The sequence below is a fragment of the Saimiri boliviensis genome, chromosome X (assembly GCF_048565385.1).
Source record: "Saimiri boliviensis isolate mSaiBol1 chromosome X, mSaiBol1.pri, whole genome shotgun sequence".
Lineage (NCBI taxonomy): Eukaryota > Metazoa > Chordata > Mammalia > Primates > Cebidae > Saimiri > Saimiri boliviensis.
The window spans coordinates 33,201,191-33,228,670 of record NC_133470.1 but is presented as its reverse complement, the minus strand read 5'-3'; the positions used below and the strand labels follow the sequence as shown (position 1 = coordinate 33,228,670).

At 35.4% G+C, this 27,480-nt stretch overlaps 1 protein-coding gene across 1 annotated transcript in view; it reads right to left on the bottom strand.

Annotated features, from left to right (window-relative positions):
• The window catches only part of CFAP47 (cilia and flagella associated protein 47), a 440,981-nt gene that overhangs the window by 29,920 nt on the left and 383,581 nt on the right, over positions 1-27,480 (bottom strand). The window contains exons 58-59 of the mRNA XM_003924170.4: positions 2,328-2,487; positions 1,313-1,407 (exon numbers count right to left, since the gene is read on the bottom strand). Coding sequence (XP_003924219.4) covers positions 1,313-1,407; positions 2,328-2,487 — 255 coding nt within the window. The remainder of the gene's footprint in view (positions 1-1,312; positions 1,408-2,327; positions 2,488-27,480) is intronic.

The window sequence follows — 27,480 nt, the reverse complement described above, 5'->3', positions numbered from 1 at the left end:
TGAGCAACACTATTATTAGCATTCCAACAGAGTACTGTCTAGGGTTTATTATATCACTTAGATCAGATGACTGTATATTATAAATTTTAAGCAGTTCAGCTTTATGGAAAATATACAATCAACTATCTTCTGGAAGGAAATAAAAGAAATTTTTTGACGTGTCTGTGAAATATTCTGAAGAACATTTATGTGTTGATTTTTTAAAGTCAAAAATAAAAATGCCTCATGTAAAATAAATGGCATTTGTGGTCAAAGATATTACTATATTTGTGGATTTTTACTCTGGTTCAAATTAAACTACATAAGGCAATATGTAGTCTTTACCTTCCTTTATAACCAGTGTATGTGGGGAAACGCTTTACTTACAAGAAAAACTTAGTAGTGTCTCTTCTTTCTAAGTGGTGATGTAATTACATCAGTGGAAATCTAACTCTTCTTCATTTACAAAGATTGGTATCGGAGAGAGAAAGAAACAGAAAATTTCAAGACTTATTTTAACTCATCTGTTGTCGCTAAAAGGGAGATCCAAAATAAATATCCTTTTGCTTTGCAGAGCAATTCAGTGCATCTTAGTGATGCAGAATACCATCGAGAGCCTGGTGAGAGGTTTGAATACTAAATATCATTGGTTATCTAAGAGAAATTTTGTTTCTTAGGTTGATCCTGGGAAGAAAATGGGAAAATCAAGGAACGCAATAGAAGTGAGAAGAGTACTGAGGAAATAAAACACACAGAAACTTTAGAGAAGCCTAGGGTATGTGGAGGAAAAAAAATAAGGTCAATGAGAAAAAGAAAGGCATTTAAGGGCAGAGATATTATATTGTGTTTATTGTGGCAAAGTAAACCTTCCTGAAAACTTCAGTACATTGCGACTGGTTGGGGGATCCCATAAATTTTTTATTCTTCAGACAATAATAAAAGGATCCCATCTCCACAGCATAGTTCTTAGATGAAACCAAGAGTTACACAGAAGCTGAAATAAAATGACTCAAAGTGACTTGAGAGCAAGTCACCAAGAATCTTACAAATCGAGTGCAGAGCTCTGTGGGATAAAGGAGTCTGAAGTTAATTTCATTTTAATTTTATCTGATATCTGCATTTCACCGATAGGAAGGCAACAAAAAATAGTGTGGTTTTGTGGAAAACTCACTGGACACATTAGGAGCACAGGGTTAAGTCTTAGAATTCCCACTTTAGATATTCCCACATGACAACCTACTTTCTCTGGAATTCAAACAAAGAAGATATGGGAATAGAGTATATCTAAAGTCTCTAAGAATTCTAGCATTCTCTGATCCTAATATAGACCTACCTTCAGGAGATTTAGGAGGTGGTGCTTGTGGGAATCCAACAATAGGGTATATCCAATGTATCGCTTGTACTTCTTCACTTTCTATTCCCATAAGACTAATTAGAAATTAAAATATTAAGAGTGAACAAGAAGAGAAACTCCATATTAACAAAAAGCTTATTATTTATTAACCCTGTGGTATTTTAGTAAAGGTTGTGAATTTAGACTTTGGTAGAGAGACATTGATGAAATAAAGAACATTTTCTGCAAATGCTAATTTTATAAACATTTCAAACAAACCCTGGGAGATCATCACAAAGCAAACTGTAATGAAACATGAAATATCAGTTAAAATTGAAGAGCTTTCTTCCCTTCTTTAATGAGAGGATCCATTCTATATTGGATAGGCAAAGCACAAAACGAAAACTGCCATGAAATACAGTACTTCGGAATTTTGTGAGGTATTTACATTTGGAGGATACTACCTAAAAGAAAGGGGACATTTGTCCAAATATTTTAGGTGCGTCATACACCATTAGGAAGACAGCAATATTAGAAAATGTTTATAGTCTGGGAGTGGTGGCTTATGCCTGTAATCCTAGCACTTTGGAAGGCCAAGACAGGTGGATCACTTGAGGTCAGGAGTTCAAGATCAACCTGGCCAACATGGTGAAAACTTATCTCTACTACAAATACAAAAATTAGCTGGATGTGGTGGCACATGCCTTAATCATGGCTACTCGGGAGACTGACATGTCAATTGCTTGAACCTGAGAGGCAAAGGTTGCCGTGAGTCAAGATCATACCATTGCACTCCAGCCTGGACAACAGAGTGACTCCATCTCAGAAAATTAATTAATTAAAAAATGTTTATGATCATGTTTGAAGTTGGGATTTTTTCCTTAAAATGAAATGCTAGACATTGCAGGCAAGACAGGTTGAGCAAGGGACTTATGCAAAAGAGTAAGTTCCCATCCTTAGAAGGCCTTGAAGCTTGTTTAACGCATCACTATAACTGCCTTTATTTAAATGTTACCTTTTAAACTCCGGACTCAACTCATGAAAATTGTCAATAGTCCAATATTTTCCATTTGCTCTCATCATTTGTATAATTACCATTGTTCTGTGTAATTTCATAATTCTGGGTATAAATAACAATGGGATATCTACATATCCCTTAGGAGGCAATTCAATTCCTGTAAAACACACAATGAATAATTTTTAATGTTGTAAATATTAACAGACTATTATTTTAACAGGAGAAAGTAATCACCTAATTCAATTACTGATTATCAATTTTTAAAAACTGCTTCTGTACAAAAAAATACGTTATGCTAAATTATAAGTTCACTTCACTATTTCACCTTAGATATCATCAACCCTATTAAAGATACGTTTTCCTGAAGTAAGAAGTTTCTCCTGAAGATGCCTGAAGAACTGAGGAAATGTTGAAACTGATGGCAGAGGTTTCCCAGAGTGATAAAAGAACCACAAAACCCATGAGTCTTTTCACACCTTGCCACATTTTACAGAGGATACAGTACAGTAATTTTTGATCCTTTATTTTCTCGCATGTTTTTCTAGACTATAATAGGTGCAAGTCTCTGCTTAGAGCCCCCACATTGCTGTCACTAAAAGCTGTTAATTTATGTAGCTCATCCATGAGGAATGTCAAAGCTTATTTGTGAAAGAAAGGGGCATCTGCTCCTAGTTGTGAAAATCAGAAGACAGAAAAACTGACAGCGTTTCCTTGTGGTCTGATAGATTAGAATTTTTCAACTTTTACTATGCTTAAGAAGCACCTGAGAAACTTGATAGACATGCAACCTGCAGAGCCCCATCCCTAGAGATTCTGATTTATTTAGGCTGAGCTAGGGCACCTTATGAGACCATACTTAAAAAATAAAAAAAGTTACCTCTTGGATAAGTTTCCAGAGGTTTGAAGAGTATGAAGCTTCAGGACATTTGCAACCATGAGAGTTTCCAAGCCTATCAAGCCTATGAATGTCTACCTTTCTTTAGGTACTAACACTGCTTTACAAGACAATAGAGGATTACTGACCACACTCATTTTTTATTGTTCTAAGATTGATGAAAATCAAAGTAATTTTTTCTCAACAGTATTTTATTAAACTATTAAAAAGATCACAAAGGGAAATTAAAAAGGGCCCCTTTGCAAAACCTTCCAACTCAAAATTCTTGTAAATTTTCAAATTTTATTCCTTGAGAAAATTAAAACATTCTAAGGCCGAGTAACATTGTTAATAGTCAATAATAATCAATAATTAATATAATTAATAGTTAACATTTATTGAGTATTGACTATATTCAGGCTCCATGCTAAGTATTTTTATACAACATCTTATTTAATTCTCAGAAAACTACCATGAATTAAATGTGTTTATGTTTCCTATTTTAGAAATAAAAAAATTGACAAAATGTAGTTAAATAACTTGTCCAAAGTCCCATTGAAAGATCGTGTTGTTTACTAAGATATCTAAACCAGGGCTCCCCAGCCCCCAGGTGGCAGACCAGTAAGAGTCTGTGGCCTGTTAGGAACTGGGTCGCATAGCAGGAGGTGAGCAGCATTACCACCTGAGCTCTGCCTCCTGTTAGATAACTGGCAGCATTAAATTCTCATAGGAGAGCAAGCCCTATTGTGAACTGCACATGTGAGGCATCTAGGTTGCGTGCTGCTTATGAGAAACTAACTAATGCCTGATGATCTGAGGTGGAACAGTCTCATCCCGAAAACCTTCTCCCGCCCTGTCCCACATCTGTGGAAAAATTGTTTTTCATGAAACCGGCCCCTGGTGCCACAGAAGTTGGGAACTGCTGTTCTAAACAAAGTCAATTACCTTCAACTTTGTTTTATGAATTTTTTTTTTTTTTTTTTTTTTTTGAGACGGAGTTTCGCTCTTGTTACCCAGGCTGGAGTGCAATGGCGCGATCTCGGCTCACCGCAACCTCCGCCTCCTGGGTTCAGGCAATTCTCCTGCCTCAGCCTCCTGAGTAGCTGGAATTACAGGCACGTGCCACCATGCCCAGCTAATTTTTTTGTATTTTTTAGTAGAGACGGGGTTTCACCATGTTGACCAAGATGGTCTCGATCTCTCGACCTCGTGATCTACCCGCCTCGGCCTCCCAAAGTGCTGGGATTACAGGCGTGAGCCACCGCACCCGGCCGCTTGTTTTATGATTTCTATATTTTCAGGCATCATTGTATGAAATAGATAATGTTAATTAATATAAAGAGACTTTCCTAAAAAATTTTATACATTATGGAGGTCATTACATTTTATATACACAGAGATATTTGCAAGAATTTATAAAATACATTTGAACTCAACGTACTCTTTTTTGACTAATATTTTTATTGTAGTTCTCAATTATTCTTAGCACACAAAAAATAGATTTTCTATGTGACTTTAAATCTATAAACCTCCCTTCAGGGTAAGGAAGGAGCAATCTAGATGACAATATATTTCACAGGTCATAAGTGCAAATGTTATTAAGAATACTGTTTATGGAGATTTCATTATGTTTAGTTTCAGGGAAACTACAGACGAATTCATTTTAAAGTATGTTTAGATAAAAACAGCAAAGGTTAACTCAAATAAACCATGCATGCATCCTCAAGGAAATAAAATTTAGAAATTATAACTTGCCCTAAGGTTATATTATTACTAAAAAAAGATTATATTACCACTAAAATAAACCTAGGCTTTTAGATAGTGAAGATAGTGTAAGAAGTCAAGACAGATAACAAAAGAGTATCTCATTACTTACACCATGATTTTTTTTAATGTTCAAACTGAAAGTATAGAAAGACAATGCCATGACAAACATGGCTATTTTATTTAAAATCTAATACCCTATTTGCAGTTGTAACTTTTTTACCAAGCCTGCAAGTAGAACTGTAGTTAATTATTGAATTCATCATAGGTTTCTTTAGCTATTATTACACCTTTGGATGGATAAGAACCACTATAATGCTGTTAACTTCCAAGAAATCACTGAAAATTAACACTGAAAAGAACTTTGAGAATGTATCAAGTTCACTTTTCATCTCACAAATTTTTATTTTTTGTGGTTTTCCCATTGCCCTTCACATTACTTAGACTATGGACAGGAAAGTTGTTCTTCCTTCTAAAAAAAAAAAATCTATCATTGATGGGCATTGGGGTTGGTTCCAAGTCTTTCCTATTGCAAATAGTTCTGCAATAAACATATATGTGCATGTGTCTTTATAGTAGAATTATTTATAATCCTTTGGGTATATATCCAGTAATGGGATTGCTGGGTCAAATGGTATTTCTGGAATCATCATACTGTCTTTCACAATAGTTGAACTAACTTACACTCCCACCAACAGTGTACAAGAATTTCTATTTCTCCACATCCTCGCCAGCATCTGTTGTTTCCTGACTTTTTAAATGAACATCATTCTAACTGGTGTAAGATCTTATTGTGGTTTTGATTTGCATTTCTCTAATGACTAGGGATGATAAGCTTTTTTTTTCATATGTTTTTTGGCCGCATAAACGTCTTCATTTGAGAAGTGCCTCTTCATATCCTTCACTCACATTTTGATGGAGTTGTTTTTTTCTTGTAAATTTACTTAAGTTCCATGTAGATTCTGATATTAGACTCTGTTAGATGGAAAAGAAAATGTGGCACATATACACCATGGAATACTATGCAGCCATAAAAAAAGAATGAGTTCATGCCCTTTGCAGGGCCATGGATGAAGCTGGAAACCATCATCCTTGGCAAACTAACACAGGAACAGCAAACCAAACACCACATGTTCTCACTCATAAGTGGGAGTTGAACAATGAGAACACATGGACACAGGGAGGTGGGCATCACACCCCGGGGCCTGTGGGGTGGGGGAGGGGGGAAATGGGGAGGGAGAGCGTTAGGATACATATCTAATGCATGTGTGGCTTAAAACCTAGATGAGAGGTTGATTGGTGCAGCAAACCCCCACGGTACATGTAAACCTACGTAACAAACCTGCATGTTCAGCACATGTATCCCAGAACTTAAATTTTAAAAAGACGCCATGAATTATATATCAACAACAACAAAATCCACCCATGTTTTCTTCTAATACTTGTATGCTTTCATTTTTAAAGTTAAATAATGTTTGATTCATTTGTAATTTACACTTACATATGAAGTGAAGAATTTATCTCATGTTATTGATTTTTTAATATGGAACTAATTATCAAGAAACGCACTTATATAAAAGAGTACTGATTTGAAATGCTGGCTTCATAGCATTTCTATATATAGTTGGGTTATTTCAGGATTTCCTAGAGGTTTGCTTTGGTCTTTCTGTCACTTCATGTGTAATTACACATTGTATCAATTATAGATGCTCTATTTTCTAGTAAGATTAACTGCCTTCATTTCCAGTTCATTTTTAAAAATAATTTTTAAAACATGCAATGAAGAGTTGGCTACAGGGAGATTTGGATGGGGGGAACAAATGATATTTTTAATGCCATCACCCTACATTTGTACATCAGTTTAGGGATATTCAAAATTGTTTTTCATCCAAGACCTATCCAACAGCAAAAGTATACTGTTTATTTTATTTTTCTTAGTTGAGTACCAATCTCATTATATAAAGTGTATCTAGGTTCTTGGAATAGGTTTTCAGCTAGTCCTAATTTTCAGTGTTACTAGAACAGTTGTTTGGATCTTCTGACTGGGAAATCTAGCTAGTATAATGATTATATTTATTAGATTAAGTAATCTAATAAAACATATTAGAAACTCAAAATGTTTCTTATTTTTTTCCATTCCCATACAGTAATTATATAATTTAACTACAGTTAGATTTATTATTTTCTGTTAAAGTTATCATTCTTGAGGTTCAACTCTACTAAGCATTTGGGGAAAATATGTATATTTTATTTTACATAATTTATTTTCACACACATATATATATTTAAGGGAGTTATGCATTATTTTTAGAATTTTAGAAGCCCTAATAATAAATCATGTTTAGTAGCTCAGGAATACTAAAAATAATGACATTATTATCATTATTATTTGTGCTTTGCTTTTAAAATCTACAATAACCCAATTGCAATTAGCATTCAAATTTTATTTGGTGTATATTTAAAACTACTATTTGATTGTTCTTTTGATTAAAGGTGTTAGAAATTTTTACCCTTTGATCTCCTAATTGAAATATGCAAGTTGTATAGTGTTTTAATAGCTCTGAGATTTTCTGTCTTTCAAGAAAATTTTCTCAAGATGGTAAAGTGAACATAACCTTAACTTTAGTAACAAAATTATTTCATCCTGGGCAATTCATTTTCATCACTTTTGTTGTATTATATTTCTGCTCCACTGTGCACAATGTCTAATAATTCCTGTGACATTAGAAATGGCCCATGTCAGATAATCCCAGAGACACTAAGAAGCACCGGCTGGGCGTGGTGGCTCATCCCTATAATTCCAGCTCTTTGGGATGCCCAGGCGGGCATATCATGAGGTCAGGAAATCAAGACCATCCTGGCTAACATGGTGAAACCCCGTCTCTACTAAAAATACCAAAAAAAAATTAGCCAGGCATGGAGGCGAATGCCTGTAGTCCCAGCTACTCAGGAGACTGAGGCAGGAGAATTGCTTAAACCCAGGAGGTGGAGGTTGCCACGAGCTGAGATAGTGCCACTGCACTCCAGCCTGGCGACAGGGCGAGACGGACAGGACAGGACAGACAAGACGGGACAAAAGAAAAGAAAAGAAATATATGAACAACATAAATAGTACTATTATTTTTGTTATATTGCTTTATTTTAAATAAGAATTCAAGTTTTTTTATTTGTAATTAAGAATAATTGTTTTCACTTTTGAAACATCAAGTGGCCAAGAAGATGAATTTTCATTAACCATTTTCAAACATAAAATCGATGTATTTTTCCATTTGAATACTTCATACTTCTAATAGTTAAATTTTTTTTGATAAAAATAGAAAACAACATAATTACTCTGTTGGTGGTTTGAAGACGAGTCCCTGGGTTCTTCTGATATATTAGGGGCTGAATTGTGCCCCCCACCATAAAAATTCATATGTTGAAACCTTATCCCCACTACCTTCTTTTTTTCTTTTCTTTTTTTTTTTTTTTCATTCTTTTATTCCCAGTACCTCTTAATGTGACTGTATTTGGAAGTTGGCCCTTTAAAGAGTTGATTGAGTGAAAATTAAGTTATTAGTGTGGGCTCTAATCCATTATTACTGGTGACTTTATAAGAAGATCAAATTTGAACACAGAGAGACACCAGGGGCAAATGTACTGATAAAAGATCACATGAAGACACAGCTTGCCCAGGAAAGAGGCCTCAGAAGAAATTGAACCTGCTGACACCTTGACATTGGACTTGTAGCCTCTAGAACTGTGGGAAAATACATTTCATTTAAGTCACTCAGTCTGCAGCATTTTGTTATGGCCGCCCTAGCAAACTAATACATGAAATTATCTTTTATGTATTATCTCAGAGACTGTGGCATAGATATCGTAAGTTTACTTACAGAGATTCTAACTCCAGGCAATCAAAACATAGGGCACATAGAAAAACATCATGCTGACTGCCATTTGGTTGCTATGATGATGGAAAAGCTAGGGATGAACCATTCTCCCTTTCCTACCTATACTCCCTTGACTGAACGGGAGTATCTACTGGATAGTGAGAAAGGCATTTAAGGGATTACATTTTTCTCCTGAAGAATTAGAGACTGTCGCTGTTATACGCTGTTAATCTTTCATAGAGCTAGCTAAAGTTTGAGATTTAAAAGAAGGTTGTCCAAAGAAGACAATGTCAAAGGAAATAGCATAGAAAAAGTAAGCATAAGTAGAGGGTGACATTACCCATACAGGCAACTGGGGAAGAAACACATATCCATGCTCCTTAGAAAATTGTTCAATTTGAGATTTGACATAATGCCTTTTAAGTAGGTTTTGGGGTTATTCAGTGCAGATATGATTGCTAAAGTAAACTTCACAACATGGGCTAGGTGCCTATAAAGTTTTATGTTTTCTTTTTAAGAATACATTAGCACAAATAGCAAAATTATACTTAAATCAAATATTGCTTTTACTCTGAACACTTGATTACTGATCAAAATGAGTGAATAATCCATTATCAGAGACTGTTTATAACAGGCACAATGAAGGAGAAAGTTTCCTGACATTGAGCACTGTCAAGCACATGATGCATAACCACTGACCTGTATAATATGTTTCTGGCTATTCATGTGTGCTTAAAATAGAATATCTTAATGTTCCTTCCATCCCTAAAACTCTATGATAACATTTTTCTTAATATGTTGAAAAGATAACTCAGATTTAAAAAATTGTTAAGAAACTGTATTTTTTCTTGGAAAGTGGCTGGTTTTAACTTTAATTAAATTAACCACAGACAATTTTAAGATAAAATAACATTTCTTCTGTTACTACTATAACTAATATACCTATTGATCAATTATGATGTCTTCCTCTTCCTCTGCACTGTACTAAGAGAAGTTTAATTCTGTGCTCTATTACTCTCTATCACTCACTATTTCTGGGAAACTAGGAAAGTTATTTATATTTCTTTCTTTTTTTTTTCTTCAGGTTATTTATATATTTCTAAGTGAAATTCTCTGCACATAAAAAAGGAAGCTAATATAATATACACAATAAGCTTTTGCTATGGCAAAGGTACAACCTAGGCCTATATAGATAATTCCATCTTGTGCAATATGCTTTTTATTCTACACTATTTTATTCTTCTATTTATTTAGAAAATTCTTACATGTTGTGCATTATAATAAGCACTGGGGATAAAATATTAAAGAAAACAAATCTCCTGTTTTCTTGAGTCAGAGATTCCAGAATGTGTTGGCAAGTGAGAGTAGACATTAATAAATAAAACATATAGTACGTATGGTGTTATGTGAAACAGTTAAAGGTTAGACAGTGAAATCGATATTAACAGGATGTTCAGGAAGGTTGCTGTAATAAGGTATCACTTGAGCAGGGCACCTAAAGAAGTTTGAGAAGCCTCAAAGAAATCTGTAGGGGGAATATTGAGATAGCTGGTGGATATATGAATCTGGATTTAAAGGAGAGGTCGAGGCTGGGGCTATGAATTTAGAAGTTGATATTTCATGTGTGAGTAAATGTGATCCCATCAGAAATGAACGTAGATAGAAATAAAAAGAGAAGATAGCCTCTAGGAAGTCAGGGGGACAGGAACAACAAAGCAGAATGAGCAGGGCTCACTAAAGAAACAAGAAGAATAAAGGGAGAATTGATTGCTCGAGATCAACTGTTTCCAAAGCAGGGAGAGGTCAAGCGTGTCAAATAGTGCTCATGGATTGAGCAAGATGACGACTGCATATGATGGATAATTATATTTGGCAATGTTAGGTTACTAGTTAATTAAAAGAGCAATATCACAGAGTAAAAGAGGCTGATGGTGAATAAAACTGGATTAGCTTGGGTGAGATAATGGTGTAAGAAGTTAGGGCAGTAAATAGAGTCAGGCTTTGAAATAGTTTTGGTATTGAGGAGGATCAGAGAAATGGGATGACAGCTGGCAGGAACAGGATATAAAGAGCTGTATAACTTTAAAATTGAGAGCTACTCTAGCATGCGTATAATAAGAATAATCCATTAAATGTATTATGAATGACAGAGTAGAAAATTAGACAGCTTCACATGATTGAGTAGGTATGGGATTCAGTAAACTGGTGGAGAACTGGCCAATAAGAGCACAGAATACTTTTCTGATGTAATGTGAGGGAAGGCAAGGTACATGGATGCAAATAAAATTAAGCTGATCTATTAATATGTGATGACGGAAACAGACAATTTGCCTTTACGTTTTTAATAAAATAGGAAGAATATCAGTGAGAAAATGGGTGGAAGTATTGCATGTCACTAGTAGTCTTCAGGTTTCAACTCACTGTAGGCAACTTTACTATAGTAAACTTTATTAAAGAAAAATGATGTCCCTTCAAAAGTTTATCACTCACACACATTTTACCTATTTCTCTATCTCCCTTTCTCTCTACCATCTCTATATATCCACCTACTAATCTACCTCTTTTAAATGCCTGGTGTTGTATAATTCCTAAGCAGGTATTAGTCCTCTTTTTGTTATAATATTTACCTGTATTTCTGAATTGAAGAAAACAGAATAAAATGACAGAAAAGAGAAATGACACTATGCCTTGTGTTCCATTTAATAAACCCAGACACTTACAAGCGATTTTAACAGTTTCACTTTCTGCTCTCTTCATAAAAATATTCTGGTGGTATAAATAGGTCTAAATTTCAGGTTATAGTGATGATTTTTAAAGGGCAAACTCCCAGTCAGCCTCACATAATGAGAGTTACAGCCTTGTGTTTTTCAATAAAATCAGCAGCTTCACTGACTAGCTAGGAAACCCAAATGCTTTATGCTATAAATCATAATTACAAATCCATATAATTGAAACCTGAGCTAAGTTGGGTGGAAAATGACATAATAGGGAGGAAGGTTTATTTTAAAATGTAAAACTATGCTTAGCTGCCAATGTAATTTCATAAACTTCCATGACAATTATCTGGAGATCTGGGCATGCTTTATAGAAAGCAGCAGTAACATCATTATATGTCACTAAACACTGGGTTCTTGAAGACCTTTTCCAATTTACAAACAGTAGTCTTTTATTTCAAAAACATATTATTTTTCAAATAATATTTTTCTTATTTTTGACAAACTAAATTATACATGTCAACTAAAATCAACATGACACAAGTCACAAAAATTATATTTCATAAGGAAAGACAATATAAATGTTTGCTTTCTAAATGCTAATGCTAGAACTCTGAGAATTGAGCTCTGGTTATTAGCCACCATATAAGTATAAATAAATATTTCATCGTTTAAAAATTAGATACATTATAATTTTTATTGTTATGGATCTTTCAAATTTGGTCTTGAGTTCTTTCTATTGATAGTGGACATTAGCTAAAATAGTCACAGTCTAAGAGAGCCCTGTCGAGTGATAAGTTAGATTCAGGTGTGTGTGTTGTCAAGTGAGACACAATGAGGAAGTAAAACCAAATGCATGAAACAGAAGAAATTTATTATTCACAGGTGCCAGAGAAGTAAGCCATGAAGCCAGAGGACCAATGAGAATTTCCTTGGTGGTGGTGAGCTCAACCAGCTGGTGGAGAGTGTGTGTGTGTGTGTGTGTGTGTGTGTGTGTGTGTGTGCACGTGCACATGCGTGTGACAGAGAGAGAAAGAATGTGTTTGATTTGAGTTTTGGGGCAGTGGAGATGAGAAACAAGTGGATTATAACAGCAAAAAAACACAAAAGACAAGGAGAGGGGAAGTCTTAACTAGGTTTCAAATAACTTATGTCAAGCCCAAAAATGTATGTCAAAGCAGCAACTGTATTAAACAAATTTATGATACGGTATTACAAATGCCAAGTATAGTTTATGTCTTTATCCTTGAGACTGTTTGCTCATATTATATCTTTTTCTATTACAAAAATAGTTGAGATAATTATAGATTCACATACAGTGGTAAGAAATGAAAGATTCCATGTACTCTTTACCCAATTGCCTCCAATGATGTCATTTGGTAACATCATAGTGAAGAAAAATCACAACACTTATATTAATACAGTCAAGATATAGGAAAGTTCCATCACCACAGGAATCTCTCAGGTTGGCTTTTTGGAGCTACCACCAACTCCTGCCCCATTCCATCCCTCAATTACTACAACCACTAATCCGTTTTCCATTTATATAATTTTGTCACATCAAGAATGCTATATAAATGAAACCAAACTATATGTAACCTTTTGCAGTTGGCTTTTTTCACTCAGTATAATTCTCTGGACATTCAATCAAGTTGCTGTATTCAATCAGTGCTTCATTCCTTTCTATTACTGAGTGTACTCTATGGTATGGATAAACCAGAGTTTGTTTAACCATTCACTCATTGAGAGTAATCTGAGTTGTTTACAGATTTCAGCTATTATGAATAAAATCTGCTAAGAATATTCATTCGCATGTTCTGGGGTAATATATATTTTTAATTTTCTGGGGAAAATTCCCTATTGTTCAATGGTTGGATAGTGTATTTAGTTGCACTTGTAATTTTATGAAAAGATGTTTCCAGACTGGCTGTGCCCTTTTATATTCTGACCAGCAATGTATGAGTGATTCAGTTTCTCTACATCCTTGCCAACATTTGTTGTTGACATTGTTCTTTATTTTAGCTATTCTGATAGGCTTGCAGTGAAATCTCACTGCCGTTTTATTTTGCATTGTCCTAAAGATTAATGATGTTGAATACCTTTCCAAATGTGTTTATTAACCATCAGTATAATCTCTTTGGTGAAATGTCCCTTCATCTGTTTTTGCCCATTTTCTAGTTGGATTTTATTTTTACTATCAAGCTTTTGTCTTTCTTAGATATTCGGGAAATGAATTATTTGTCAGATATGTGATTTGGAGCTATTTGCTCCCAATTTATAGCTCTCCATTTCATCATCTTCTCATTGGCTATAATAGGAATATTTTTTTTTTTGGTTTTGAGGATGTCTGGTTCATTACTTTTTCCCCTTATGGAGCTTGCTACTGGAGAAATCTGAGAAATATCTGTTTTGCACTATTTTAATTTTTGTGTAAGATGTGAGTACCTTGGCAGGAATTGCCTTGCAGGAAATTTATACATCAATTTAGATAGAGCTGACCTTCTTACTATATTGAGTCTTCCAGTCAATGAAAATGGCATATGTCCTTATTTATTTATAAATAGCTTAATTTTTCATCCTACATGCGTTTTGTTAGATTTTTATCTTAGTTTTTCAATATTTTGGAAGATTATCAATAGTATTGAGTTTTAAATTTCAGTTTCTACATTTTGTTGCCAGTATATATAAAAACAATTAATTTTTTGTGTTGTTCTTCTATATTGTGATTTGGTGAATTAACTTACTTATACGTGCTTTTGTTTTTGGTAGGTCTCTTGAAGTTTTCTAGTAGACAAACCTGGTCAGAAAATAGGGACAGTTTATTTCTTCCTTTACATTTTGGATATATTTTGTTTCTTTTGCTTGCCTCATGGTAGTAGGACTTTCACTAGTATGTTAAATAAGAGTGGTGAGAGTGGGTATTCTTATGTTGCTCCCTATTTTAGGGGGAAAGTGTACAATGTTCGTCATTTAACGTGATGTTAGCTATAGGTTTACTATGCAAGCACTTTATCAGGTTGAGGAATTTATCTTCTAGGTTGCAAAGAGTATTTGTTTTAAACAAATAATGGATATCAGTTTGCTTCTAACTCTATTCTGTATTGATTGACATAATCATGTAATTTTTCTGCCTTCATCTTTTAACAGATAAGATTACATTAATGGAATTTTAAATATTAAACCAGCCTTTACTTCTCGAATAAACTGTTTGATTGTGTTGTATACTTTTTGCTATATACTGAGGATTCAATTTCATGATATTTTACGACTAATTTCATGAATAACATTGGAATGCAGTTTTACTCTCTTGTTAAATGTTTTTGGATTTTGTATCAGAGTAATGCTGGCATCATAGAATGAGTCAGGAAGTTTTCCTTCATCTTCTTTTTTTCTGGAAGAGTTTGAGAATGACTGGTGTTAACTGTTCTTTAAATGTTTGGGATAACTTACCATTGGAGCTATCTGGGACTCAAGATTTCTTTTGGGAAGCTTTTAAACTATGGTTTCAATTTCTTAAATAATAGTATATGACTATTCAGATTGTCTATTTCATCTTTGGTAAATTTTGGTAGTTTTTAATTTATTAAATATGGATAAATTTCATATAGTTGTTGAAATTGTGTGTATAAAGTTGTTCACAGTACTGCTTTATTTTTAAAATGTCTGACCTTATCTGTAGTGATACTGTTATGGGTTTTGTGAATACCTTTTGGGATTCCAATTTATGTATAGAGTTTTTTAGTATATCATTTCATATAATTTTCTTAGTGCTTTTAAATAGGAATTTAATATCCATAGGCAACTTATCACTCTCTCCTGATATCAATGTTTTACTACTTTAAGCAAAGCGTGCAAAGTTTATGTTTTAAAATGTACTTGAGATTTGTTTTAATCAGATATAAGAAGACACACAGATATAGCAATGACTACCATAAAAGACTATTTTATATTCACCAATCCCTAAAATCACAAAGCACAGTATGTTATACATGGCCACATAGGGAAGCACCAGTGTTGTTCAGGAATCTGTGAGGGGGAAAACACTGGGCAAGAACCTATTTTTTGTTTTTTTTTTATGGAAAGAAAAAAGGGTGAGGTAAGCAGACAAAGCAATTGCAGGATTGATTATTTTGAATAATTTCATTGGGCTCTGGCTTGTAGGGGCTATCTTGTGTTGACTGGTCCCTGGCCTTGGGATGATTAAAGTACAGGAATATTGGTGTGGCACGTAAGAAACTGATAGAAGAGGTATGTGGGAGTGTAGGTTCTGGATTGGTTACTTGGCACTTATAGATGCTCTTATAGATGAGTCCTTTGCCATCTCTAAAAATTAACTAACTTTGAGAAGGGCAGTTCCTCCCCAGTCAGCAAAACCTCAAATATCAAAGCATAAAGAATACAGAAAATAAGAAATATAGTCATTATACCTCAATTCCATTTAGATAACCTTATACTTCCTACATTTCATCATATAAATGTCTTAAGACATTCCTTTTACTGTCTCTCTACAAATATACATGTGTATATATATGTGTGTGTGTGTGTATATATATATATATATGTAACATGTCACAAGGTGGTGTAATTTTTGCTTCAATCATCAAATATGATTTAAGAGACTGAAGAGAAGTAGGGCAGTCTGTTATATTAATTATTGTTTTTATCCATATGATATTCTTTTTAAAACTTTTTTTTAAAAACCTACTCCTTATCTTTGTAGACAACATTCTTTAGGTATTTTTAAGGGCTGGTTTGCTTAAAATAAATTCACTTTCCCTTTATAGGAGAACATCTACATTTTCTCTTTATGTATAAAGAATATATTTTCTGGATATGGAATTCACAGTTTATAGTCACTTCCTTTCAGTATTTGAATAATGTATACCACTTCCTTCTGACCTCCATGGTTTTGGATGAGCAATGCACTGTCATTTGAATTGGTGTTTCCCTACAAGTAATGAACTGTTATCTCTCTGGTTACTTTCAAGGTTGTTTTCTGTGTGTGTGTCTTTAGTTTTCCGAAGTTTAATGATGATTTGTCTTGCCTTGGATTTCTTTTGCTTTACACTGACTGGAGTTTACTCAGTCTCTTGAATCTCGGCTTAGGTGCTTCACCAAATTCAGCAAATTTTCAGACATTATTTATTTGAATAATTTTCCTTCCCACTCTCTCCGCTCCCTCTGGAGCTCTGATGATATACATTTGAGCTCTTTTGTTATTTTCCTACAGGTCCCTTGTACTCTGTTCATTTTTGTAAAAGTCTATGTTCTCTTTGTTGTTATGACCATATAAATTATATTGATCTCTCCTCACTTTCACTGATTCTATACTCAATCATCTCCATTCTACTCTTGAGCCCATCTGGCAAGATATATATTTAACTTATATTTAATCGGTTCCACAACTTTTGTTCGGTTCTTCATTCAACATTTTTCTGAGATTCTCTACTTTTTCATGTTTCATTAGAATTCAAAATTGTTTCTTGAAGCAAAATTTGGACAGACTCATACTGCCCCACTGAAGATGGGGAGGGAAAGTTTTGCTTCCTGCTGGGCCTCACTGACACCAAGAGACGAGACTGGAGGAAGTAGAACACCAACTAGCTCACTTCTTGCCACTTCATTCCACCTCCTTCATACCAAGTGGGGTTGGAGGCTCTATTTCCACTGGACGTTGTTCACATATGGGGAGAAAGAAAACAATGCCAGCTACCCTGCTTCAAATCCCTTCATCCTTTCTTGTTGATGCACCTCTACCAAAACCATCCTGGCAGGAGAATCACAGCACTGTGTGCTTCTGCTGGGGGAACGGCAGAGCACTTCCTTACTTGGTCCCATCAACACCACAGAAAATGCAAGGGGAAGGGAATCACAGTGTGCTGCTTCTAAGGCACGAAAGTGCTTAGGGGTGGGGCAGAATACCAATGACCTGCTTGTCCTCAGTGTAAACTATTGGAGTGTGTGACGTGGTTTTACCATTGATGCTTTGATGGAGTAGGGTAGGTATTGTTAAAAAGGTTTTCTGCTGTTGGACACCTTTTTCCAGGTCCTTTGGATAGGGGAAAAAGATTTTAAGGGGAGTTTTTTTGTCTTTACTTATTGGTAGTTCTGGATTGGAGCCTTCTGCATTACCTTCTCTAAGATATACGAGATGTGATAAGAAAAGTCAGGGAACTCACTATTTTGTCATTTTTTTTGAGATGGAGTTTCACTCTTGTTGCCCAGGCTGGAGTGCAATGGTGCAATCTCAGCTCACTGAAACCTCTGCCTCCAGGGCTCAAGCAATTCTGCTGCTTCAGCCTCCCAAGTAGCTGGGATTACAGGTGCCCACCACCACACCCAGCTAATTTTTTGCATTTTTAGTAGAGATGGGGTTTCATTATCTTGGCCAGACTGGTCTCGAACTCCTGACCTGAGGTGATTCACATGCCTCGGCCTTCTTTAGATTCTGAGCTCTACCTGCCATTTACTTTCTTTTTTTCTACCTTTCTACCTTCCTATGCTTGTTCGTTGTATTATGTCCAGGGTTTTTAGTTGTAAGTGGGAGAACTTGGAAGGAATTGGGATATGCTATCTTGGCTAAACCAGAGGTCTGATGAACGAAAATACTTTAAAAATATTTTGTCATGGCTGGGTGCAGTGGCTCACGCCTGTAATTCCAGCACATTGGGAGGCTGAGGCAGGTGGATCACGAGGTCAAGAGATCAAGATCATCCTGGTCACCACGGTGAAACCCTGTCTCTACTAAAAATACAAAAAAATTAGCCAGGCGTGGTGGGACGCACCTGTGGTCCCAGCTACTCAGGAGGCTGAGGCAGAAGAATCGCTTGAACCCAGGAGGTGGAGGTAGCAGTGAGCCGAGATTGGACCACTGCACTCCAGCCTGGTGAGAGAGCAAGACTCCATCTCAAAAAAAAAAAAAAAAATATATATATATATAGTCACATATGAATTTTTTCCATTGCAATATTTATAAGCAATTCACAATACATCTTTCTATATATATTATGATTTTCTTAGCTCTAGTCTTTTGAGTGACTGAAAGTGCTGCTGAAATTAAAATGTAAAAATCAATTAATATAAGTAAATTATTGCAGATACTTAATGCCACTATCAATAACAAAATATATTTATGAGTGGCCATCAGGATGCAGGAAACCTTCAGCATCAGTACAGTAGAGTCGTGATCTGACTTGATTTTCCATTGACCGTTTCTGTTCATAGAACACACTATGGTAATTACCTGAGAGAGCAGTGAGAACGGTTAGGATGTTATTGTGAATAGCTAGACGCATTTATTTCCTGTGACTGTTGTAACAAATTACCACAAACTGGGTGACTTAATACAACAGGAATTTGTCATCTTACTGATCTGGAGGCCAGAAGTCTGACATCAGTATCACTGGGCCAAAACCAAGATGTTGGCAGAGCTGTTGTCTGGATTTTCTGAAGGAGAACATGTTTCTTGCCTCTTTTAACTCCTGGTGGCTGCCAAGATTTCTTGGCTGCATGTGTCCAATCTCTGCCTCACCATCACATGATCTTCTGCTATGTGTGTCTCAGAACTCCCTCTGCTCTCATGTGATTGAATGTAGGGCCCACATGGATAATCCAGTATAATCTCTTCATCTCAAAAATGCTTGACTTAATCACATCTGAAAAGTCTTTAGAATATTAGCTAGCATTCACAGGTTCTAGAAATTAGAATTTGGGAAAATTAAGCTCCATGTTGCTGTAGGTCCAAGTTTCACTTTTCCTTGCCGTCTGTCACATGGAGGGTCATTCTTAGCACGTAGGTCGACATTATTTATCTCTTAGTTCCCTCAACTTTCAAAGCTACAAATGGTGTGTTGAATCATTCTCATACTTCAAATCTCTTTGAATTCTTTTTTTGCCTTCCTCTTCTGCCACTAGCAAGAGAGAAAGTTCTCTACTTTCACAGTTTCATGTGATTAGATTAGGCCCACCTGGATAATCTCCCTTTTTAAGGTCACATGGCGAGAGAGGAAGTGCTATAACACTGCTGTAGTTTGGATATGCTTTGCTTGTCCCAGCAAAATTTTATGTTGAAACTTGATCCCCAGTATTGGTGGTGGGGCCTAATGGGAAGTGTTTGGGTCATAGAAGAAGATCCCTCATGAATAGATTAATGCCCTCCTTTAGAGGGTGTAGTGAGTTTTCATTCTATTGGTTCCCAAGAGAGCTGGTTGTTAAAAAGAGCCTGGTACCTCTCCCCACTCATTCTTGCTTCCTCTCTCACCATGTGATCTGCACACCCTGGCTCCCCTTCACTTTCATCCATGAGTGGAAGCAGCCTGAGGCTCTCACCAGAAGCAGACGTTGGTGTCATGCTTCTTGTACAGCCTACAGGACCATGAGCCAAATGAACCACTTTTCTTTATAAACTGCCCAGTCTCTGGTATTTCTTTATAGAAACACAAAACAGATTAATACAATAAATAACAAAAGCATAGGAGTGATACTTCATAACATTCACAGGTTCCAGGAGACATGACCTGGAATCTTGAGGCTGTATTAGTTTCCTGTGACTGCTAATAATAAATTACCACACAACGGGTGGCTTAAGGAAAAATAAATTTATTCTCTCAGAGTTCTGGAGGCCAGAAGTTGGAAATCAAGTTTCTGCTAGGGCTGTGTTCCTTCTAAAGGCTCTAGAGGAGTATCTGTTCCTTGTCTCTTCAGACTTTTGGTGGTTGTTGGTATTCATTGGCCTGTAACTGTATCTTTCATTAGTCTGTCTTCACCTTGCCTTCTGCTTTCTGTCTGTCCAAACATTCTGCCTTGCTTTTACAAGGATACATGTGATTCTACTTAGGGCCCTCCTAGATAATCCAGCATAAACTTCTCCTATCAGAACAATTAATTTAATTATCCCTTTTGTTATATAAGGTGATTTTTGCCATATAAGGTAATACTCACAGTTTCTTGGAATTAGAAAGTCGATATATTTTAGAGGCAGGAGTATTTGTCTAGTTTCTCAAACTAGGTGACAGACAAGATGATAATTTAAAGTAGTTTCAAAGAGGTAGATGTCGTGTTAAGAAGAGGAATATTCTGTAGGCATTTTTTGAAAATGTTGGTAGGGCTTGTTGCCAGGTTGTTTGGGGGATGTGAGAGAAAGGGGAGAGCAAGGATGACACCATGATGTCTCATGTTAGGATCTTGGCAGAGTTGCAATTAGTGAGACCAAGTAAAACTGAAGGACAAAGTATTTTGGATAGGGAGAGCTATTTTGTTTTAGGACATGTTAAATTTAAAGAGTTAAAATGGCAACTAAAACCATGAGTCTGGATGAGATCACCTATGGTATGAGCACAGACAGAGATCCATAAAATTCATCATAGATTTCCATAAGAGAACAAAACATCATGTTCTGTAATATTCCAACATTTAGAGTATTTGAGATCAAAAGGCACACGCAAAAGAAAGTAACACTTTGCAGGATGTGAGGTAGGAAAGCTGCGAGGAGAGTGTGATGCCCTAGAAGGCAAGTGAAAAACTATTTCAGGCTGGAAAGGCTGAGGTGATGTAAGATTAGGAGAATGAGTTTATATTTAAATTTGGCAACACAGAGATCATTTAAACCTTGATAAATGTTGCTTTGATACAGTGTCAAGAAATACCCTGATTGAACTGCTTCAAGGAAAAAAAAAAAAAAAACCCGGGAGGTTTGGAATTAGAGTACAGTACTCAACTCTTGAGGTGTCATCAATTTTTTAGGAGCTTTAATATAAAGGAGAGACATAAAATCAGGTGATATCTTGTAGAAGATGATGTGAGGATAAGCATTAATTTTTAATACTAGTGAAATTGCATAACTTTATATAAACATTAGAATAATTTAAAGAGAAAAACATTTCTAAAGCTCCTGATAAAAAGGGTATCTGGAGTCATCACAGAGGGAATATAGTGGACAGTTAAATATGGGCCTAAAGAAAAGGGTGACAGGAGTTTATTCACTGTAACAGGAGGGAAGGCAGACCATATGGTGACAAGTACAGTCATCTGTTTCATTGAGATAGTGGAAGCCTTTGGAATTTCTCATTTGATTTCCTGTAGCCTGTATTTCTCTCAGTCAATTAGTACTCTAGGTCATTAGTTAAGATTGAGAATGTACGAGGAGATTTTGAAGGTGTGAGGAAGGAGTTGGGTGTATGAAATTGTCAAGAATGAGAGGGCTCAGGAAATGTAGTATGATTGCAAGAATTCCTTAGGAAACAGTTTATATTTAGTGGTCATGCATTTAATGTGATCCCTTTCAGCACATTTGCATATTTTTCTTCAGCTACATTTATCTAAACAGAGACAGGCATAGATGAGCTCGCCATTCATAATTACAAGTATTAGATAAGGGGAGGGGGAAGGGATACTGAGGAAGCGAGGAAGATGAGACTATATGCAAGAGAGTTATTGTAACTATGGACCATGAAATTGATTTGGTGAAGTGAAGGCATGAGAAAGGGCAAGTTATGAGCGTGTTCCAGAATTTCAGTACTAGAGGGAATGAATTGAAAAGAGAGGAGGTGGGAGTAAGAGAATGAGACACCTGAAATGAAGATTATGGAGGGATTGAAGTTATTGGGAATGACAGTACAGAGTATGAACACAGGCACAGGAAGGAAAACAGCTAGGACAGTGTGATATCCTAGAAGGCAAGTGAAAAACTGTTTCAGGCTGGAGAAATTGAGATAAGGTAAGATTAGGAGAATGAGTTTATAGTGAAATTTGGCAACGCAGAGATCTTTTAAACCTCGATAAGTGTTTCTTTGATACAGTGTCAATAAATAGCCTGATTAAACTGGCTCAAGGAAAAAAAAAAGCAGGTGGGGGAAAGGGATACAGAGGAAACAATGAAGATGAGACTATAGGCAAGAGAGTTATTGTAACTATGGACTTTTCTTACTGTAACTAAGGACCGATTGTAACTATGTAACTATGCAGTTATTGTAACTATGGAGAGTTATTGTAACATAATTTTCCTTTTATCAGATAACTTAGGCATGACTAGGTTGGGTAAAGAGCAGGTAATTGAGGGAAAGTACAACAGTTATAGAAGAGAACAACTATGTATATATGCAAGTCAACAAATATTTTAAGAAATATAGTGTTGGAGCTGAAGACATTTTCTTTCATGGCTGAAAATTCAAAACTAGAGATTTTAAGGAGAGAGGGAGAATGTGTTTACTCTGTTTATAGGTTTTTGTATGTTTGTTGGTCTGTTTGTTTCTGTGCAGAAACCTTTAGTTTAATCAGGTCCCACTTGTTAATTTTTTGTTTTGTTGCAATTGCTTTTGGTGATTTAGCTAAAAATTCTTTACCAAGGCCAATATAGAGAACACATTCTCTAGATTTCCTAGTAGGATTTTTATAGATTGAGGTATTACATTTATATCTTTAATCTATCCTGAGTTAATTTTTGTATATGGTGAAAGGAAGGGGTCTAGTTTCATACTTTTGTATACGGGTAGCCAGTTATCCTAATACCATTTATAGAAGAGGGTATCCTTTTCCAAGTGTGTGTTATTGTAGGCCTTCTTGAATCAGATGATTATAGGTGTATGGCTTTATTTCTGGGTACTATAGTCTGTTCCACTGGTCTATGTGTCTGCTTTTGTACCAGTACCATGCTGTTATGGTTACTGTAGCATTGTAGAATCCTCTGAAGTCCAGTAGCATGATGCCTCTGACCTTGCTCTTTTTGCTTAAGAATGCTTTGGCTATTTGGGCTCTTTTTTGGTTCCATATGAATTTAAAAATAGATTTTTTGAGTTCTGTGAAACAATGACGTTGATAGTTAGGTAGAAATAATGCAGATATCTAGATTGCTTTGGACAGTATGTCCATTTTAAAGATATTGACTCCCCCATTGCATGAGCATGGAATGCTTTTCCTTTTATTTGTGTCATCTCTGATTTCTTTCTGCAGTATCTTGCAGTTCTTGTGGAGATCATTCACCTCTTTCGTTGGCTGAATTCCTGAGTATTTCTATTTTTTGTGGCCACTGTAAATGTGATTTTTCTTGAGTGTATGTTATCTTTTCTCTTGCCTTTTATATATCTCATCATTTTTCGGTTGAGAGTAAAACAATTAGGTTTAGCGTGGTGTGGGGACCAGTTTGCAAAAGGGAATTGTTCTCAATGTCTGCTCCATCCTTAGCCCTAGAATTCCCATTGCACAGTACCTGATATTGGGTCTGCCTTTTGTAACATATTTAGTGTTGTTTGTGACTTAAAGCTTTTTCTAGCAGTAAAGTTGGTGGGGCAGTGTTCTCTGCTGTCCTGATTAAGTTTCACTCTTAGGCAGGCACCGTGTCACCTTGTCTCAGGGATATGGCCTTCTCAGTTTTATCGTTCTTACCCTAGTTGTAGTTTTTACATGTACTCCTTCCTCTCCTCAGGAGTAGAGCATTTTTCTCTCTGACCCTCCTATATCAAAAATGGGTTTTTACCAATGCCCTAAGTATTTCCATTTTTGCTGCTTTTCTTCTCTCCCCATAGGAGAGGTCAGGCTTTTTTTTTTTTTTTTTTTTTTTTTTTTTCATAGAGACTATAAAACAGAAGTGTGCAAGATTTTCATGCCTTTCTCAGAGAAGCTGTATTCCCCCTCTTCCAAGTTTGCATCACAAAATGTACTTTTTCAGAAGCCCCTCTAGTCTTTTCTGTGACACCCAGTGGGATTTAGGGGAAAAACGTTTCCAAGAGGGTGCCAGTCTCTATATCTCCAGCCCTCAGGAACTTTCTAATCTCATCAGTCTACATTCAGTGACCCAATTATCCAATATCCCTGGCTCTACTTACAAGGATGTCATTGTAGTTTTATGTACAGACAAAAACTTTCATCTAGTATCTCTCTGCAGGCGCCAGTCTTTACTTAGATTTTGGGCTAGCTGATTTCCCTATGATTTCAACTTTGTGAGATTTTTTTTTTCTCATCATGAACTTTTAGTTTATTCGTCTTTTTCTTGGACAAATATTTCTCAGGGAGATGTTGAAAATGTTTTGTAATGGGTAGTATAAAAAAGTTTTCCAAATTAATGACAGATATAAAAATAGAATATTTAAAATGTGCAAAAAGTATGAAAATACTGTCTACAAAAGCCAAATACGAACAGCAATGTTAGAACTGTGAGTTCTGTTTCCTGAAATCTGAAATCTAAAGGACTTTCTGTATTAGCCAATGTAATCACTTTATGTTGACAATGGATGAATTCATTCTCAAAAAAGAAAAGTGAAGTTACCTAACATTTATTTATCTGTAAACTTACCTACCTTTAAATAAAGCTAAAATATAACATTGAAAATGTTTAAAGTTATATAAAAATAAACCATTCAAAATTATACCTATGTAGTTTTAATCGCATGTAAAAACTTATTTAGAAAAACTAAGGCTTGGAATTTTAAAGAAAAAAATTAATAAATGTAAGTGGAATACAGCAATATAGTTAAATATATCTTCCCTAGGTGTTTTTCTGCCAGGAATCTTTATCTAAACAGAAGTAGGATTCCCTAATATTATGATTAGCTTCAATGACAACAACTTAAAATTGGGACTCTAAAGTCTTTAAGAGTAAAATACAATTTAATGAGTACTTACAGAAATTATTAACATTGTATAAAATGTTTTAAATAGTGAGCTATTCCTTTTAGTACTGCATAGCAGAGTATCAGGAAAAGGAATGAAATGATATAAGAGTCATTATATAATTAAACTTTTATATTAATCTTTCTCATGAAAAGTGATGAAGGGTTTTGCATTCCTGAGCAGAGAAAACGGTTATCATTATTTCAAGTAAAGCCTTTATGTTATCTAGGGATCAATAAGAGAAGCTGCAATAGTGAGCTAGTGTATTTATTATCAGTAATAAAATGTTGACTACAAATAATCGTAAAGGTAACTTGTATTATATGACAATAAGCCATTATTATTATTATTATTTTTTGCTCCAGTGTCATGGAAAAGAATAAGATATATTGTCATTACTATTGCTGTTTTTTAAAGAGAGATCTAAAATAGTTTTGAGCATGATTAATCCATTAGAACATATGAAAAAATGGCCGGACGCGGTGGCTCAAGCCTGTAATCCCAGCACTTTGGGAGGCCGAGGCGGGTGGATCATGAGGTCAAGAGATCGAGACCATCCTGGTCAATATAATGAAACCCCGTCTCTAATAAAAATACAAAAAAAAAAAAAAAAAAATTAGCTGGGCATGGTGGCACGTGCCTGTAATCCCAGCTACTCAGGAGGCTGACGCAGGAGAATTGCCTGAACCCAGGAGGCGGAGGTTGTGGTGAGCCGAGATCGCGCCATTGCACTCCAGCCTGGGTAACAAGAGCAAAACTCCATCTCAAAAAAAAAAAAAAGAACATATGAAAAAATATAAAAATATAAAATATAAACATTTCTGAAGACAGATGAACAAATATATACGACACACTGAAATAAATTGAATGTCACAGAAATGTCATTTCTTCATGTATTTATAATGTTATAAATTTAAAATAAGCCTGATAAATATTTCATTGAGTTTTCTATGGAAGTAGCCAAGTTTATTATACGATCCATATGGATAAAAAATTAGGAAACAATAGGCAGCAAAACCTTGAAAACAAAAGGTAACATAAAAGAGCAATCCTCAAAACATATTAAAGAATATTTTAAAAACACTCTAATGACAACAGTGTAGTTTTGCCTATTAAAAACAGATCAGTGGAATAATAGAGATAATCCAGAAAGAGGCCAAGTCCATATGGCAATGTAATCTATGATAATATGGGCATATTAATTCAGTAGTTATGAGATGGACTTCTTAATAAATCCTGAAGAAACAGAGAACCATTTGGATAGACGAGAGAAAAATTCCATGTTTATGGATTGTTCTTAATGATGCAATGTTTCTAAGATGACAACTGCTCCCAAGTCAATCTATAATTTCAATGCAATTTGTATTAGTCCATTTTCATACTGTTATAAGAAATTCCCAAGACTGGCATTGCCAGGCTTAAAATGTTCCAAAGTTTTATGCTCTGCTTCCCTTTTAAATATAAATTCCAATTCCAAACCATCTCTTTGTGAATTCCCAAAACTGAACACTTTTAAGAGCACCCAGGTCATACATTGAACACTTTGCTGCTTAGAAATTTCTTCTTCCAGATACACTAAATAATCTCTCTCAAGTTCAAAGTTCCACAAATCTCTAGGGCAGGGGCAAAATGTCACCAGGCTCTTTGCTAAAGCATAGCAAGAGTCACCTTTATTCCAGTTCTCCACAAACTCCACTTCTCCATCTGAGACCACCTAAGCCTCGACTGTATTGTCCATATCACTATCAGCATTTTGGTCAAAGCCATTCAACAAGTTTCTAGGGAGTTCCATACTTTCCCACATTCTCCTGTCTTCTGAGCCCTCCAAACTATTCAAACCTCTACCTGTTACCCAATTTGAAAGTCACTTCCACATTTTAGGGTATCTTTATAGCACAATTCAAATCAAAATCCTATTACACGTGTGTGTGTGTGTGTGTGTGTGTGTGTGTGTGTGTGTGTGTTTGGAAATTGGCTAGCTGATTCTAAAATTCTTATGCAAGTGCAAAGGATCTAGAATAACTATAAAAATCTTAAACAAGAGAAAAGTTTGAAGTATTTATGTTAACAAATATCAAGACTTACTATACAACTATAGAAGTAGACAGTATGGCATTAGTGCAAGGATAGATTAATAGAATATTTGAACTAAATGAAGTCTAGAAACAGGCTCATATATATAGTATCACCTGATTTGGGAGAAAAATAGCACAAAAAATCAATGAAAAAAGCCGGGCGCGGTGGCTCAAGCCTATAATCCCAGCACTTTGGGAGGCTGAGGTGGGTGGATCAGGAGGTCAAGAGATCGAGACCGCCCTGGCCAA